We start from the raw sequence: 19271 nt of genomic DNA, 5'->3' as shown, positions 1-19271 counted from the left end.
AAACCTCAGTGACAAATGGGATCTGTAACTAACTACAAACATCCTCACAGGGTCAGGCATACAGTGGTGTGGTTTTCCTCAGCTGGCAGTAAAAAATGTTATGTTGAATTGCTGCTGTAAAATTATCACGTTGACTTTTAGCACCATTCAAATCCTACTTGGCAGAGACAGATTACACTGGCAAGATTTCTGTCAGGTTGTTCTGGTGTGGGGGGGTTCAAACTTGTTCTGCAAGTCTATTAGAAAAACAGAAACCTATCTAAAAAATACCACAATAAAGTCATTTTTGCTACATAAATACATTTTAAAATGTGTTGCTTAAAACAATCTGCTTTTTTTGGAAGCCTTCCTGAAATTAGGTGCTTCTACCCAAACTTGGATAACTTGGCCTAGATGTCAGATTGTTTCAGGCCAGCAAATAATCGATTTCATAGCCAATTTACATCCCCAGGGCACAACTAAACAGACTTCCATTTCTTACCCTATTGCTTTACCAGCATAAAGTGAACTTCTCCAAAAGGCAGGGATCAAATCCTCACCAGAGCCCGACTCTGCAGATTCAGCCAGACAAGTGCAAGCAGTTTGGGCAGAAGTTGATGCTTTTTGGAACTGTGCTTCAGATTTGAGGCCACTAAGTAGTAACAGAGTATTCATGTAAATTCCCTTAAAGGTGCTTGGTCTTATTAATAGTCATTTATCTATTCAGGTAAGAAAATAAAAAGGCCACTCACCCCAAAAACTGCAGTGTCGCCATCCCTTCCAGGACTCACTGCTACAAACACAGCACTGACCCTACAACAGTCACAGGGGTTCTGCCCCTGATTTCACAAAGGTTAGATTTCACTCAAGTCCCTGAATACTGAAAACTCCCTTCCTGAAAATAAGCCTTGCATTCTGCTGGGTACATCCATTCAGCACACTCAGACTCTGCAGCTCCTTAAATCTGAATCTGAGGTCTTGCAAATATTCAAAGTTCCACTGCTTTCCTTAAAACCATGGCTTTAAACTGATTCAGTTAAAGTAGTACCAGTCTAAAAGGGACATTTTTACCAGGATTTAAGTCTCTTTTAGACTAACTTGCAGTGGCTGCTGATCGAGTAAAACTTTGAAAGTACAAGGCAGAATTAAATTCAGGTAAGCATGGTCCACTGAGATTGATTTTTAAAATATATTTTTTAACAAGTTTAAAGCTCCAGGGGTGTAACTTTGAAAGTGACAAACCTCGCAGTATTGCATTTCTGTGAACTTTAATTGAAAGGATTAGGGTTTCCAAAAATCTTAATATAAGAAATATTTGTCAGTCAGCAGAAAGCTATGGTTTTCTAAAAAGTTATTGAACAATACCAAATGTACATTTTATCTCACAAGTATCAATTGGAAAAGACATAAAAATCCCTGTTCTGATAGCAGGGTATTAAAAGTTACCTTCAGGTTACTCCACGTGCCTTGAATGTTGTTTTTTCTAAAATATGACTGCTGGTCTACCTGATTTGTTTTGTCAAGAAAAATGCCCAGTCCTGCACCTCTTTCTCCACGAGCACCACCATCACAAATCCAAAGCTAATAAATTGATTTCAGTGGCACAGCTGAGGACAGAGATCTGGAAACTAAGCATGCAAGTGGCATCATAGCAAAACCAACAAATTATGCAAATTAAAATCTCCCATGCACACATTTCATATTGGTGTTCCTATCACAGAAAAAGTCTATTAAAAAGTGCAGCACATGCAAATTAAAAAAAAGGGAAGAGGAAAAAAGGCAAGTAAAAAGTTCACCTTTGGTAGGGACAAAAGCAGTTTTCCCAGCATGTCTTAAGACCACCTCTTATCATAGCCTCTCCTGTCATTCTGCCTTTGAACCACTGTCCAAGGAAGGCCATCCATGTCAAGCAGATCTGAAGGCAGCCAAGGGTCACATATTTAAGTCAAAGTAAGAACTGCAGTGAAGCCTCTCCATGGAGAAAAAGGCTCTTTAATCTCCCTTTGAAATACTCACTGAAGATCATCTGAAATTGCTAGGAATGGAAACAAAAACAGTTGCCTGGTCCAAGAACCAGAGCAGCCTCAGACGCGAAGGTGACCCTTGCTTTCAGAAGATGAAAACCACAAACGAATCACGGTCATGCTAAAAATACCCAACACAACCCAGCTTCCCTGGTGGCTCCCTGCAGCCCCCTAACCCTGAGCCTCAGAGCCCCTCAGCTCCCTCTTTCCAGCCCCAGTGGCTGTGCCAGCCTGGCTGGCTCCTGAGGCCCTGCACGCAGCCCCGGGCAAAGCAGAGCCTCCCGCAGGGACACTGCAGCCAGGCACTGGCTGTCCTCCAGAGCCTGACCTCAGGAGGGGAGAGAGAACCCCCTGGGAGGAGAGAACTCCTGGGAGACTCAGTCCTCTGCAAGGCCCACTAAGGCTCTGAGTATGCCCTGCATCGGAAGAGAACTGTCCATGCCACTTTTGGAGGCAGCGTACAGGAAGGGTGCCAAAAATTGCTGGTTTTTTGCTCTTCTACACAGGCTGAGACTGTGCTAATAAGAATGAGAGGTGTTCTCTCTCCTGGCACAGTCAGTCTGCCCTGTTCCAAACCAGGCCGGCACCTGATGATTTTGCTGCAAATCATCAGCACATCTATGAGAAAGCATCGCTTTAGGACGTGCTTATCGAGCCATCTACGGCACAGGTAACGGCAGTTCAAGGTACCTTTTGCTTCTGCTTAGAACAAGCTGCTTGCAGAACATTCTGGCAACACACACTAGTACCCAAGCAAGGTATTTCAGGTTTTACACACAACACAAAACTACAATTGCTACAGTATTTAACGCACACCAGTAGGAAAAGTTCCTAAGAAATACATGTGTAGTTTTTGTGCCATGGGATAGGTAATGGCTATTTCGCAGAAATAGATCCAACTGGCTCCATTGGAGCAGCAGTATAAATATTCAAAATAGAAGAAATAATAGGCCCTGATATGAAACTTTTATTCCTTCCCCTTATCAGCAAGGACACACTCTGCTTAGGAGCAACTGCATCTCGCTATGAAGTGACGCTGTGTGTTTATGGGGTGGCTTTAGTGACACGTGCCACATCGTTGCAAACATCATTTGACTTACAGAAGTATTTTAGGCATTTTAGTGGTTGCTATTATTATTATTCATCTCATTAACAACAACTACAAAAGAAACAAAAACCCAACAACAGGAAGGTACAGCAGGCTTCCTAACACAAGAGGATGTCCCGCGGGCACAGCTATGAGAAGGCTGCTCAAACCTCAGCTGCAGAGCTCAACAAGCAGCAACACAATTGCTTTAAAGGATGAAAACTGGCAATGCAGGCATGTCATCCACTCTCTCTGCTGTCTGTCCCTGGACCTTTTCTTCTTCTTCTTGCCAGGGATCAACGGGCACACGTTATTCCCCAAGTGAGGCCAGTGGGATGTGGCTTTTTCCACAGGACTTCGCTGCCACACACAGTGCAAGAGCCGCCAGTGCCTCCATGTGTTTGGTGTAACAAACAAAGAAAACCAGCTGCTGAGCTGAAGGGAAACCACAGGGTGTAAATATTTTCATTTACAACATTTTGCCCAAAGAAAATCAGATCAGAAAAAATAAATTCCAAAAGTGCAAATGAAAAAAAAAATTGGCTTTTCATCTGTGAACACAACGTGGCTCTCTTCTTTTTTCTTTTAAACTGGAGCGCTTTCTTTTCCTGCTATAGTTTAGGGTTTGGTGTTTCGGGTTTTTTCCTTTCTTTCTGTTATGTAGGGTTTGCTGTACCTTTACTATTATTTGCCACTGTTTGTACCATAGACAAAAACATTCACCTAGCTGGTAGTCTCTTAATACATTTCATAGCAGAACATATACAAGAGGATCAGAAGTGATCAGTGCTCAAAGTAAATGCAAGAGCCGCAGTGGCAAGAACGCACAGTATCAATACATACAAATGAAGCAGTGATGGTGTTTCTCAGGGGTGGAATCTGCCTGCATATTAATACAGAATTATACAAAATCTAGCAGGGAGATTGGTACAATGAATAGCTAAACTTTCACAATAACTTAAGATCTGTGAGCGAGTCTGCATTGAAGATATTCCACATTTTAAAATGTGCCATCTCTGTCTGTGTCTTCTTCCCTCCCAAAAGGAGAGGTGATGAATCCACATGATCTGTTATCAGATAAGTTCAACTGCTTAAGATGAAAAATATCTGGCCAGGTCCAGTGTATTCTTTAAAGAATGGCAAATTATGACTTCAGTAACTATGTCTGTGCAAAATATGCCTCTTTCCTCTTAAAGAAACCAGTGTCTGTAACTCATTTAGAAAAGTTTTCACATGTACTTATGTCCTTCTCAGAACAAATAAGACATGAACTATTGAATCCCCCCCAGAACAAGAAATCTGATGAAGCAGAGAAAGTTCCGACCTTCCATTTCCATGTGCAGACCATTAAAAACCAGGACACCTCCTTGGTAGCCCATCTGGGCTGGAGATCAAACTATTGCTTGGAAATAACAAACACCCTAGTAATGAAACTCCAACATTCATAGTAAAATGGTAGCAGTGTTTACCCTTTGAATCCACATTTAGCTTGCATTCTTTAACAAACCTGTACAAGGTTAATTATTTATAGTAAAAAGTCATCAGTTTTTTCCTTGACAGTCTTCTTTTATCCATTCTTACGCTGAGTACCTTGAATTGCATTTCCATTTTACACTGCCCTGTGGCCTTTGGATTGTTACAGGAGGAGAAGATGCAAGAGAGGACGTTGATCTCTGGCAAGTAAAAAAAAAAAAAAGAACAAAAGCAACACCCCCACCCCCAAACAAACAAACAAAAAAACCTGCAAACCCAAAACTAAAAGCTAAAAACAAACAAAAGACACTCCCCACAACCAAAAAAAGATTCCCATGATTCTCCTTGAAAGTCAGCCTCCACATGACGTACCCTCTCCTGCATTGTAGCAATAGTCTTAAGTCATAAATTAATTAGTCTTCCATCAAATAACTTAAAAAAAGAAGGAATTGTAGCAGACCAGTTTTGACTGGCTTAACGCCAGTTAGCAGCCAGTTCATCTTGAGTCTCAGTCACACTGTTCAAAAACTGAGCAAGGAAATCACATGGATGTTGAGGAAAAGCTCTTCACATCGATGAAGGATTGTTCCAGGCTGTGGGGGCCAGGGAGAGGGCAAACCTAGACGGGGCCACGGGTCCTATGAACAGTGAACAGGATATAGGTCACGACTTGGAGGTGCACTGCATCCAGGAAATCCAGCCGTGGCTTGTATTGCACAGGTAAAAAGGAAGCTCCTCCCGACAGTCTGCCACCTGGGTTAGTGATCTCTGCACATTGGCAAGTTCACAAAAGTGAAAACATTGAATTCTGTCATGATGGAGAAACACAGGAAGATGCCGTAAAGGGAAAGGCACACACACCCTAGCTTCTTATCCAGTTTCCATTTGTTCATGTGGACACCAAAAACCTACAATAAACACAGAGTAAGCCACCACAGCAGGAACATTTTGAATAAAGTGGTAAATCCCCTCCTCAGCTACAGGAGCCAAAAGGGGGCTGTCCCCTTACTGATGATGATTAGTTGGAAGCAATCACAAACTGCACCAAGCGAGCTGAAAACCACAGCTCAAGTAAATCAGAGCAGCAGTCACAAAAGCCACCCTGACTTGCATCACCTCACCATAGGTTTCTACAATGAATTTAATTTTGGCAAGAACAATCCCACTTAATTCCATCAGAAATGGATTTAAAGGCCAGGTTCCTTTATTTTTTTTTTTAACTGAAAATGCTTCATGCGCTCCTCTGCATCCCAATCTAGAGCCACACAGTCTAAGACTGCTTGACTTTGCATAGTTTGCTCCCACCAAAGTTTAACATCTTGTGTATGTGGGAATTGTGTTGGTGTGCATTGCACAGGACGCCCCTCCCATCTCAAGATTTGGAAGATGTCACACCATTCCTCTTCTATCATTTCTGGGTAAGGTCAGGGAACACCAAGTACTGATTTCAACAGAAACACCATCAGGCACTGTTTTTTCTGGACTGTGCTGTATTTCAGAAGGATCCTAGAGAGGGCCAAGCAACCTGCTCAGCATTTTGGCTGCTTGTCTCACAGGACAATGGATCTCATCATGCATCAAGGGACCTGCTTCAGCTCTAGCATAGAAATTCCTAGTGGCTCTCCCATGTTTCTCCCATGGAAAACACACAGGCAGGAGTGTCATCCCATGGGAGTGACAGCTCCTGCAAAGAGCCAAATCAAGGCCTTGGGAAGCTTTTCAAGCAGGGAGCACCCCTACCCCATAATAACAGACTTTGCAACCACTATTTCAGCTGGAGGTGAGAAAGGAGCAGGTGAAGAAAATGTCTGTAAAAATCCCTCTTTTGGAAAAGAAGAACAAAAGACTATATACATACTGTGACAAAAACTGATGCCAGCAGGAGACCAACAGAATATATAAGTCCTCTGCTGTTTAACCGAATCTGTAAAAGAAGGAAGTTTATCAAACCATCTCACAATTTCAAACAATATTCCTCTCTGCTTATATTTCCATAATCCTAAACTGCTGAGCTATTAAACAGTGGCTTGCAAGCTGTAAATGCCAAGTCAGACCATTACATGGCAGGTAACTTTGCCTACTCCCTATTTTGCCAAAGAAGGAGTGTTATTAGAGGAGAAGCCTCAGGACCTGACAACATTTCACAGTGTTCCACTTCCACCTGAGCTTTGCCATTGCTTGTACTATTATATCATGACATTTTCTAACTCCTATATGAATATAGCCCTGTAAGAACCAACAGGGGAAAGGAAATTTCACATTCAGTCACCAATTAATGCTTCACAGTAGGGGAAAAATAAACAAGGACACACACAAGTGCCTGATTTCTTCTCCACTCTCACCTTATTTCTTCCCTAATCTTATTCCTCTTGGTGAAGGGAACAAGTCAGTAATCTCAAAACCAGAGCCTCAGGTGCTGAAAAATTGTCTGCATCAATGCATCATGTCACACTAACATAGGCTGGACGTGATTTAGCACTGAGGCAGATCAGACAAGGAGACAACTTCCTGCCTGCAGGGCTGTGCAGCAGGCACATCACAGGCTCTGGTGCAAGCTGCCTTCATGGCAGAGCCCCAGTTGCAGTCACTGTCCAAGAGAAGAACTGAGATGCAGGTCCACAAAGCTGGGAAGCCATTAAATTGCCACTTTTAGAGGCTTTGAGCCTAACCTAAGGAAGTCACCTGCATCTTTAAGGCCCAAATACTTTTTAAAATGTGGTTTTTGTGAGACATAAACCTCATGTTACAAAGGAAGGCTATAGATAGTAAAGCCATCTCTCCAAAGCTGCACCTCAGCTAGGATCATACTTCTTCTTGGTTTCCCATCTTTCTCTTGGGGAACTTAATCATTATCCTTTTGGGCATTTTTATATGACCTCAAACAGCATCATCAGGGCAGCACTCAGTGGAGTCTCTCAAGGCACTTCTCCAGGAGCTACTGTGTGGAAGGGACATCTTTCTAGGAAAGGTTGGCTTCTCAGTCCTCCCATCCTTCCAGTTAGATTATAAAGAATCCCATTTGCAAGTGAAGTGGGGATTGCTAACGTGTCAAGCAGCACTACAATTTTAAGAATGCAGGAATACAGATACACTTGTATCACTGTGCACCAGAGCCAGGAAATCCTTTTCACCCCACTATTGCCCCTAAATCCAGAGTAATGATTTGGGTTCACTCCCCAGGGACCACTGAGGGCAGAGTCAGAAAGGATGATCAGTCCTGACAACTGGGAACTCTCACCTGCCCTGCTCTCTGCACACCCAGGATCTTCTAAGGCAATCAGTGCTGCCTGAGCTGTGCTGTTCCCTTTACACATGGTAAAACACCAGCTCACACAAATGGCACACTTCCCTTCCCTCCTGATTGCTGACACCATAAAAAAGGCTACAACCATGATGATCACTTTGTCTGAAAGGTCCTGTAAGGGTATGGATGGACAGCAGGACAATTACATTCCTATGGCCATTACATTTGAAATACAATATTCTCATCAGACTGCTCAAAGAAATGGAGGATTTGGATTGCTTCAGGGCATGAAGACTGATTTTGGGACTTTCTGCCTAACTGAAGATGAAAAATGTCATGATCCCACTGCTAATGTAAACGTCAGAGATGGACCAGCCTGCTTGGCTTCAGTCACTCCTGGGCATCCACTCCTCCTCTCTTGCTTTCACCCATGAGTGGCCCATATGTAACATTTAACCTGCATTTCCATTATTATACAGCTCTAAAAAGCCCTAACTCTATGTACTGAAACTAAAATACACATTTAAAGCTGCCTTCCCTGCTATATCCCAAAGGAACAGCAGCTGGCTAGGAAAGAGATAATATTTTATAATAAATTCCTGCCTGGATTTTGGTCAGGAATTTTGTTTGACTTGTCCCAATATTTTTTAAAACTGTCAGTATAAAATGTATCAATTGGAAAGGGATCTACAGGAAAAAGAAGCAAATTAAGAAGATGGAATTATTTTACCATGGAAAATGTCTGAATTTAACCTTAAAAAAAGTGCAAAAATTTAACAACTTCATGCTCCATAAAACCAGCAGAGCATTCCAAAGGCCTCTGTGTCCAATTTGCTGAGGACACTGCTTCAAAAAAGAGATGTTTGGTGCTGCTTCCTTCAGACTATCTGCAAGGCTCTTCCTTGGAGGTCATTTAGGGGAATAAAAGATGCTATTAGGGATAATTCAAAAGCAGAAAATGTGTGCTAATTATTTACAGCAGCTTTACCAGTGTAAGAGCCACACACACCATGCTGTTCCTATGTGGGCCAAGCAAATGTGGCAACCCCTTCTGCAGTGTGAGCAGCAAGTTCCCCTCACAGGAGCAGGCTTGCATCCATGTCCACTTGTTCCAGCTGTCCTCCTGTTATTTCCTATTTGCTTCTCAATTGTTTTATAGCCCTTTTCACAATATGGTTTCTGTCCCTTTTCTACCTGCTCCATGGCAGGGAGCTGCCATGCATACATCACCTCCTGAGCCTCAGTAGAAGCATCTGGAATTCTCCACACCTTTTCCAGTACTTTGAGCTCACCAGGAATATTTTTTTTTACTCAAACAGTTGCACTTTTTCTTCCAGAAATTCCAGCTGTAATGTGTATCTAGTTCAGCCAAATGAGCTTCCTGACAAACCCTTTCTTTTCCTGAATTTGACTCTGGACTACCCGCTGCTGTTTCACAGATTTCCCATGAGTCTACAGCTCTGGAAATGCAGATTTAACTGATTCCACTCCTGTGATAATCACCAGCCTCCCCCATTTCTTATCATGACTTTTAATTACAAGCACAGAAGCCCAGAAGATTCTGAAATTTGAAACAGAAGCTTAAGAAAAATGTGTCCTTGATCTGTCAAATTAGGGCAGAAATAATCAAGCAGCCCTCTCATGAGACAAGTGGCATTTCCTGCAAGAGGCAACAGAATACATTTCCTTGGGATATGTGAAAATGTGCAAGTTCAGGGAAAACAAGGGCAGCAAAACATTCAAAACTCACAGTAAGGGAGGAGATAATTTCAGGTTTTGGCAAAGACTGGAAAATGAGTCTCAGCTGGAGTCCTTTTAATTGTATAAGGAAAAGTACAGTCCCCTGTTCATTTAAGAGTAGGAAATGCTTCTTCCCCAAGAGAAAACAGGCTGCAGAAGAAGCACTCCCTCATGCTGCAAGGAGGAAAAATCAGTATTCCCAAACTCCCCTTTGAGGACTGGCTTGTGTGTAGGGGCTGAAGCAAGGCAGAAGAATGCTGCTCTGGCTGATCATGCACAGAAGGTTTGCACATTCACAGCCTCCTCTGTGAATCTGAGTTTGAGACAGACTGCTCCTCTGAGTTTGAGGGGGGCCACCTCCCTTGCTGCTTGTGCAGCAAATGCAAAGAGGCTGCCACCAGCTCCAGCCATTCCCATGCTGCTGTGGTAACCAAGGCTGAAGCCAAACAGCAGAGGAAAAACAATGGATATAAAAGTTTTTCTATTCTTAAGTTCTTTTCTGGCAGCTGCTTAAGGGAAAACAAGGAGCTATTGCCAAAACCCACACTGGTTTTGCTTCAGGGCCTTAATATGACAGAAATTACCCCAGTAAGGAATTTCAGAAGGGCTATGCTTTGTTTCCAGTTCCTCAGCTGAAAAAGCTGCAGGTCATCTGTATGTCTGGGTATCCTTCTGCTTCAGTGTCTCTGCCTGGCAGTGGAAATTCAGTCTAAATCCAGCATTCCTGAGGTCTTGCCATGAGACAGCGGTCTAAGCAAACTGGAACTTCAAACACTGGTGTATTGCTGCATGTTTAAATGGAATTTCCTTCTTAAACCTGTTTTTAGACCTCTAAGAAAGCGTCCCTGTTTTGCTCCATATCACAAAATTCATTTTGCAGAGGGTACACACCTGGAGTGCTGCACATGGCCACTCACAATATCATGCAGGAGATGCAGCAGCTATAGCTGGAGAGAGCTCCTGTAATGATTGGAGGATTGGCAGGGACACTTCTGCTCTACTACAGAATAATCACCCCAATAATCTCTCTGCCACAAAGCCAGGGAGCCAGCTTTGTCCTAACAAACACTGCCTTGGAATTTAACCAGTGAAAATCAACTGGTCAGCGAGGAGCAGAGCAGTGAGGCTTCCCATCTCCATCTGTGCTTTGCAAGCATTTGCTTCCCTCTGCATCCTCTGATGCCTAAATATGATTGCACTGGGATTATTTCTGCTGTCTCAAGCTGCTTGTTTGCATGGAAGGAATATCAGGTCTCTCAGACTTCCAATGTACTGTCAAATTTTGCTGAAACTGCCTGAAGTTATCAGGCAAAGGAGCAAATTGGACTGATGTGATTGTACTCCCAAATGCTGACGTGATCAAATCAACCTGGCTCTTTATCCTTAGGCAAAAATTCCTGTTCTCTCAAATACTGCTGGATGATGTCTGGTTTACATGCAAAAAAAAATATTCCAGAGGAAAGTAACTGGATAGAAAATAAGGAGGAAAAATCCTTCCACTCTGCATATGCCAGGTGCACTGGGGAAGGATTACAGAGTCAGCAACGTGTCCAGGACTCAGTGCTGGAAGAGAGGAGAGAGTGAATATGTGAAAGGACTCTCAAGGGCCAGAGGGATGCTGCTTTTCCTCCAAAAGCCCTGCTGGCCTGCCAGATTAGCTGTGTATACAACAGAAGGGGAGAGCTGCTGCAAGAGGGTGGCCACGTGAGCAGTGGAGGGCGAAGCTCCAGTGGGAAGCAGAGGAAGGCAGAGCTAGTACCTGGACATTAATGAGTGTTCAGAAACAAGGGCCCTTGAAATAATAAACATATGGTTGGGTTAAACACTTGGCATTGTAAAAACAGAAGGGATCTGATGTGGAAAGTTTAATCCTGAACAGATCTGCCTTTTCAATGGAAAAAAAGGTTGGTGGATTGGTCCAAGCCAGGAATTCTGGAACTGACACTTGAGCTGAAGGCAAAGGGTGAGGCACTTGCAGTGTAACCACATCCTAGGGGAAGATGTTTCATTTAAAGCAGGAACACAGAAGGAAAACCTCCTGACAGATGCTTCCAAGATGCAGCCTGAGAATCATAAGATGGTTTTCCTCTCCCTTCTTGTAATAAGGAAGGCAGAATAAAACAAATACTAAGTTGAAGCATAAACTGACAATGGGGCTGGGGAAGCAGCAGTCAGAAGAGAGGCACTCAATCAAAATGCGATTTAGACACAGGACGTGTCTCCAGGGATTCACAGCTTATTTCCAGTTCTGGCATTCACCTACTGTGACTCCAGCAAGCCCATTTGTCTCTCTGACAGGTCCCCCTCCTGCTCTTTTCCTGACTCATTCTGTTAGATCACAAAGCTGCCTTTTCTCCACTCAGACACCATCCCATGGAGTAAGCTTGTTTAAACAAAAAGTCCTGATTCCACATGGAGCCACTTCCAAAGAGGAGATACTACAGAGACACATTTGGGTCCTGCCAAACACCAAAGGAGCAGTACTAAATCCTGTACAAATAGCCCAGAAATCACCTAGTACTTTTGACTCCCAGTGATATTCAGTGGACAACCAGGCTGGCCTGAGCCCACGAGCCCCAGGGCAGTTAGCAGGGCCTGCTCATGCAAGCAGCCCAAGGCTCAGCCTGACAGACCTCAGGAGCTGGAGCTCCACATCTGCTGCCCCCTTTGACCTGGGTGCCAGGGATGATGCCACACTCCTGGAATAACAGCCAGCATCTTGGAGCTCTAGGCACTGTCACCAAGGTACACCTGATCCAGCTAATGCCAGCCTTTGCTAGCAAGGTAGTAATACTTCAAAAATAAACTGCTAATAACAGGGTGGGGAAAGGGGGCTTCCTTTATTTTAAAGTCCAATTACCCAAGAATTTGGAGAGAAATCCAGGAACAGCAAGTGAGAACTGAGGAAACTCCCTTTTGCTAATTGTGGGGCAGTTTCCAAGACTGCCTTTTCTAACCATGTGATCACACTGTACAATGCACATTTTGGGTATGCAAAACAGTAGTGACACTGTTATGCCTCCCTGAAAGCTGGCTGCTTCTGTTCAGCCACTTTTCATCCTTTTCCACAAAAATATAGATGAGCTACAGATAAATTGGTCATTAAAGAAAGGGATTTTATTCCTACAGCACTGCTTCCTTGTGGCACTCCCATATCCAAGAAGAGGGAAGATGTGAGGAACTAAAGGCTGATCAGCCTGACCTTGATCCCTGGGAAGATGACAGAGCACATGATCATGGGAACCACTTCTAAATACACAAAGGACAGACATGTTAATTTATGGAGGGGAAATCCCTCTGACCCTGCCTGACAGCCCTGTAGGTTGAGGGGGACTTGCTGGGTGAGGGGACAGCAACAGACATTGTTTATGTTGACTTTAGCAGGGCTTCTGGCATTCTCCCAAACATCCTCAGAGACAAACAGAGGAAGAACAGCCTATAAAAGTGGCCTGTGGAATGGCCAGATAAGCAGCCAAAGCACTGATAAGCAGCCAAGCCCAGCTGGGGGCCAGTCACTAGGGCCTTACCCCAGGGGTCAGGACTGCTTGGTGCCTTTTTTAATGAACTGGATGATGGGGAGAGAGATTTTAGTGCCTTTTTTAATGAACTGGATGATGGGGAGAGAGCAGGCTCAGCAAGTTCACAGCCCATACAAAACCAAGGAAGGTGGCTCGTGCTCTGGAGGACTGTGCTGCCATACAGAGGGAGCTGGACAGGCTGGAAAAAAGTGCAGGCAGCAAACTCATTAATATCCACAAGGGGAAATGAAAAGCCCTGCACTTGGGAAGGAATAACTCCACAGATCAGCTGGAAAGCAGCTTGGCCAAGAAAGACCTGTTGATCCTGGTGGACACCAAGCTGAAGTCAACAATGCATCCCTGTGCCATGGAGCATCAACAGTGTCCTGGGCTACATCAGGAGAAGTGCTGCCAGTAGGGAGAGAAAGATGATCCTTCTCTGCTCACATTAGTCCAGTTCTGGGCTCCTCAATACAAGGAAGATATGGAGTTCTTGCAGCAAGTTCAATGAAGGATGACAAGGAAGATTTAAGGGATGGCAGCATCTGACATACAGAGAGGCTCAAAGAGCTGTGACTGTTCAGCCTAGAGAAGAGAAGATTCAGGGGGATCTGAGCCATGTGCATAAATACCTGATGGGAGAACCCAGAGAAGGTGCAGCCAGACTCTTCTGAGTGATATCCATTGAAAGGACAAGAGGAACCACAGAATTTTAAATACAGAAATCCCATAATAATATAAGAATGCTTTTGACTTTTGAGAGTGGTTAAAAACCAAAGTAAACTGCTGAGAGTGGCTGTGCAAACTCCATCCTTGGAGGTACTTTTTTTCCTAGACAGATCTGGCTTATTAAAAATAAATAAGTAAGTAATAAATCAGTAACAATGATGTGAACAAATGCAGGACTTACGTATGATCCATAATTCACTGCTAGGGTCTGCAAAGCCCATGGAAGGCCTAGGCCAATTAAAATATCAAAAACATTGCTTCCAATGGAGTTGGACACGGCCATATCCCCCATACCTGCAGGAATGGAAACCACAAACACTCAGACATGTCTCAGAAAAGCCCTGCAGCTTTAATCTGAGGTCATCCAGGCAATTTCCCCCCAATTAAGGCCAAGATTTGTGGAAGATGCCCCTCATTCCCTCCCTTCCCTTTGTCCCCCCCCATCATACAAGGCCAGCAGGCTTAAAGGAGTTTAATCCACCTTCCAGGATCATGTGAGAATTCCCCTCCGCTAATCCTCTGCTGCTGAGGGACCTGCTGTGCTGGCTGTGACCTGCCAGCTCTCTGCTGCCATGCTCAGGGGGACTTCTGACCCTTTACTGTGACCATGACACATGAGCTTCTGCACTGGATTAATTGCAAAAGTCTTTGAGTCACCTCTTCAGCAGCTGCATATTTCAGTGACAAGCCACTGGTTTTGCTCCACAAAGCAGGACTGGCTACTTGCTTTTCCTCTTTACACACCTGCTGCTCGAGCCACAAATATTGGGGAGCTGCTTTCCTGAAAAACAGCAGTATCTTCCAGTCCTCATGACTGTGAAGAAAAGCTGGAAGGTGACCTGAAAGATTCTTATGCCATTAAATTGTTCTATACCACTGATATTCAAATTAAGAAAATTACTGTGATTATTGAGGAAGGCTTGAAGCGGACAATACTGCCAGAACTTGTTCCACACTTCTATTGAGAGCCTGTTAACTGCTCTGCAACAGCAGCACAATTTATTTCCTTCTCTGTTCTTGTTTTAAATCCCAGGCTTGTGGAAAGAGCTCTGTTGAGGAAACATCTGTGCTACCTGAGGAGGAGCAGAATGTCAGGACACAGGATGCCATCCCTGCAGTGACCCACCTTGCCTGGCCACGATCAGGCTGGCCATGCAGTCTGGCACGCTGGTTCCTGCTGCCAGGAAAGTGATGCCCATGATCACGTCTGGAATTCCCAGGGTGTACCCAATGATTGTCACCTAAGGAGAGCATGAAATAAACTGTCAAGCTGTTTACAAGAATTAAGACCTGACACCAACTTGGCCCAAATCTGCAAGATGCTGTGACACAGAGGGTATCTCTCAGTGCAAACTCACACTTCCTGTCAATAGAGGCAGTCACAGGCTTTTTTGGTACATTCATCAACTGGCAGGGGATGACACTCACCTGCTGTGTACCCTCTCAGGTTAGTTGTTCCATACATTTCATCCACAGTTTTCCTGATACTAATCTGGAAAAGAGACTATATGGTGGCTCACTACCCTGGGTAAGTGTGTCCTGATCTTGGATGAAGTTTGTAAACATTATTATATACAAATACTAGCTTGGATGAGGTTTGTAAACATTGTTATATACAAATACCAGCTAAGCAGACACAAAACCACCCTATGGCTCTAGTTCTCCAGGAATTTGACTGAATGTCATGCTGTTGTTCGTGCTAAGTTCAAAGTGTTATCCTTCACAACTCCACGTCTCTTGAGCTTGCTTGCTCCAAGAGAATGAAAAGTTGTTGTGGCAAGATTGTCACTCAGCCCCCTCCCACTACCCTGCAGGACTAGGAGATGTTCCACTGCTGCAGCTGTAATTGCTGCCTGAGGTAAAGAATCTGGATGAAATGCCAGCCCTAAATCAAGCTCAAAGGCCATGGCTACTGGCCCCTAATTTTCCTCTCTGAGTGTGGACAGGTCCAAAAGAAATAGAAGCAAACCTAGGGTCTCTGACCTGAGAACTCAGGTGTGTAGAACTTCCTATGCATTTCTCTAGACTGCCAAACCCCCTCCTGCTGCTTCTCCCAGTGGTTTCTGGGTTAATTTGTACGTACCATCCACACCATCATGTAAGAAAAAGCTGCAATCCACAGGGTAGAAGAAGCAAAGGTGACCATGAACCATTTTTCCAAGTGGGGTTTGTTGCAGTTGGGCACTGTGAAGTACAGGACAAAACTCAAGGGCCATGTGAAGACCCACTTCAATATTTCTATCTTGCCAGCTGCCAAACAACAAAACAAAGGGAAACAATCACATTTCAGAATGCTATTATTTTGTCGGCATGTGCAAACAAGATGCCAGGGACACCTCAGCCTGTTATGCCAAAATGCCTTTTCTGGTTCAGAAGATAATGATGTGATGGCAGACAGGAGGGCAGAGACAGGCACAGGAGTATGAAGGGGCTCCCTGAGAGTTTAAGTAATGGGTCAGAACACATGTGCACCCTAGTCAAGTTCTTACAAAACCACATAAAATGCAAGTCCAAGAAAGAGATCTGATTCACCATCAATCACCTAATGGGAAGGTAAGAAAAGATGGGAATTACAAAAGCCAATGGACTCAACTTCCAATAAAGGAAATTCAGAACAGGTAGTACATTAAGTTGTGAATTTTCTCGTTTTTTCCTGCTGGGGTGGGGGGAGTAGGGGGGTGGTCAAATATTGGAACAGGTACCCCAAAGTCTGTGCGATGTCCATCCTTGTAGATAATAAAACTGAACTGTACACAGGCTTGGAGGAGGATCTGCTCTGAGCAGGGGTTGGAACCAGAGATCTCGAGAGGTCCAGCCTTTCACATACTATGGAAGCCCACAGGACATCTAAACTACGCTCTTTAAGGCTCAGGTCTTTTCCTCACTCAAACTACAGAAATGCTGTTTGAGTGGGACCTGAACAGGAGTTCCCAAAATTTTATCTAGACTGCAAAGGGCAGGATCACTCCCTACAGTATTCCAGCTCATCTGCAACACAGCAAATCTTTCCATCTGTGACAACTGTGACTCAAAGGCAGGACAGGGATACATTATGATCACCCCAGGACCAGAGCCGTGATGTGGTAAGAAGCACTAGGCTAAAAGGAGATTTCCATCCTGCAGGTGGAGTGCTCAGCAGCCCATGTGGGCACAAGTGAGTTCTCACTGTGACCTTCACTCAGGCTCCTTGCCAGCAGCCCAGCCACCCTCAGCTTCCTCCACAGTGAGCAGAGATCCATCTCTCCAGGGGGTGAGCCATGTTCTGGGGGCAGAGCCCACCCTGTGGAGATTGCTGTGTCTCCCCTGGTACTACAACAGCAGCATAGGGCCAACACAGGAGCTGGAGCAGAGGTGTGAGTCTGCACCCTAAGAGGTTCCTGCTGCTTCCCAGTCCCCCATCTCTTTTACATGTGGCCAGGAGCCTCACTGCCAACTGAAAGCTGATGGAAGCCCTCAGCGACACTTCTACCTCTACATCCATCCGCAATGCTTTCCGGCACATCCAAACACACACCACAAAAACGCAGGAGAGCTTCTTACTGGGGAGGTCAAAAGGTGTGTAGGGCCCTTCATGGTCGTCATCATCATCATCATCCTCGTCCTCCTCCTCCTCATCGTTCTCGTTGTTCTCATTGTCCTCGTTCTCGTTCTCGTTGCGGGCCTCGGCCGCGTCCTCGTCGCGCCGCGTGCCGTTCACACCGCGCTCGGCGGAGTTGCTGGGGCCTGTTCCATTCTCCACCACGTGCTTGATGGGGATTTTGATGGCTACTTCTGACTCCCCGTTGGTGTAAGTCCTGCTGTTGATCAGCCTCTGTCTCTGTAAATAAAGGCAGCCTTGCTGAAAGATAAGACTTTTTTAAATTTAAGGGTTTTTTAAAGCAAAAGGGAGGAACAGAGAAAGAGAGGTGCGTAGAAGCCTTTAAAAATTTATCTTTAAAAGCAAAAAGAATGATTTTCAACAGGTACAACATGATGCTTGCTTACAGACCACTGGAAAAATCTCACATGTACAACTTCTACAACAGGAGGTCCAGTGGCTGTGGAATTGACTCCAGGAGTACTCCAAGACCAGTGACAAACCAAGTGCAGTCTTGGGGTAGTACCATATTATTAAACAGATCTGTGCAGAGGGCACCTCCTGTGAGCAACAGCTACATGTCACATAACTCCATAACCACCTCTGCTAAAATCTCCATGGGCACAGAAAGCAAGGGACATTCAATGAAGTCAGTGCCAGAAGATAAAATCTGGGAGAGCGCTATCAGGGATCCAGAAGAAACACCAGAGCTGCATTTCAAGCTAGACACTGCTACAGGAAAATGCAAATTCAGGAGGAGCAGGGGTTGGGGGGGAGATAAAAGACACACCTCATTGATTAACATGCGGCTGGCCATGGAGAGACGTGTTTTGGGAGGGAAATGGCTGGTTATCATGATCCGGAGCCCAGCCTCGGAAAATGAAAGCTGGTGTGGGTAGGCAGAGAGCAGCTCATCAACCATGATCACTGAGGCTTTTCGGTGGAAATTTCCTGCAGCCAAGGAACAAAAACAAATTGAAGCCTTCTTCCAGCAGTGTCTCCCTCTGCTCTATGTGGCTCTAAGAAGAATGAACCCACAGGTTCCAGAAGTTCTCTGTAAGAACCATTACTTCAGCTACACCATTCAAAACAGGCCTCATCTGTCCTTAATTTCTGCCTTCTAAACACCTTATATTCCTGGTTTTAAATAAATTGTCAACGTAGTATGACCACTCATGCTCCTTACAGAGAACTAAATCTGCTCTGCACACTTCATCACAGGCCTGTGTTAGGCACACCACTGCTTCAACAGCAGCTATGCCACCCAGGCAGCTAGTTCCAGTTGCAACCTGCACTTCTGTGAGGATACTGTCCCCATCCACTGCTGTGTTCCTGCAAGGTACCAACACAAATGAAAAGAACATTCCTGCACCCTGGGCTTGCAGCTTATGGCTGGGAACTGCCACCAAATCCAGCAGCAGCTGCATGTGCCACAGTAATCCACAGTGTGGGAGCAAAGGGACAGGAGACAGAGGCCAGCCCCTGGATCGTGCTCCACCTGGAGCACAGTGCCAATGCCCACTGCTGCCTCTGGGGTTCATCCTTCCTTCACCTGGATGACACCTTGGGCTGTGAATTCTGTGCCAGGACTGGGACTTGGCAGCAGGGAAACCTGAGGCCTTCTCCAACACACTTCATCACAGGTTTATTAAAACCAGTGTTAAACACTTGGCAAATGTTTTGCGGCATTACCATTTTTAACCATCACTTTTAGTCTTACACAAGACAATCTCCTCAGCCTTTATGTTACTTTTTTTTTGCCTACTCAGGCTTCCATGGAGTAGGGTAGATATGTGAGCTCCTCCATATTAAAAAAATAAAAATGCAAACCAACAAGAAAAACCAACCACACAGCTTTTCCTTGTCAGTTTTTCCACACTGGCACTTGTTGAATGGCACC

At 44.7% G+C, this 19271-nt stretch overlaps 1 protein-coding gene across 2 annotated transcripts in view; it reads right to left on the bottom strand.

Annotated features, from left to right (window-relative positions):
- Nucleotides 1–5321: 5321 nt before the first annotated feature.
- Nucleotides 5322–19271, bottom strand: part of SLC24A3 (solute carrier family 24 member 3) — a 98510-nt gene continuing 84560 nt past the window's right edge. For both annotated transcript variants that reach the window (XM_030944342.1, XM_030944343.1), the window contains exons 11-17: nt 18162–18322; nt 17335–17611; nt 15878–16044; nt 14921–15035; nt 13976–14088; nt 6422–6487; nt 5322–5471 (exon numbers count right to left, since the gene is read on the bottom strand). In XM_030944342.1, the coding sequence (XP_030800202.1) occupies nt 5322–5471; nt 6422–6487; nt 13976–14088; nt 14921–15035; nt 15878–16044; nt 17335–17611; nt 18162–18322 (1049 nt within the window). The remainder of the gene's footprint in view (nt 5472–6421; nt 6488–13975; nt 14089–14920; nt 15036–15877; nt 16045–17334; nt 17612–18161; nt 18323–19271) is intronic.

This window comes from Camarhynchus parvulus, chromosome 3, assembly GCF_901933205.1.
Source record: "Camarhynchus parvulus chromosome 3, STF_HiC, whole genome shotgun sequence".
Taxonomy (NCBI): domain Eukaryota; kingdom Metazoa; phylum Chordata; class Aves; order Passeriformes; family Thraupidae; genus Camarhynchus; species Camarhynchus parvulus.
Note: the sequence above shows the minus strand (reverse complement) of the source record. Positions and strands in the feature narration are given on the sequence as shown.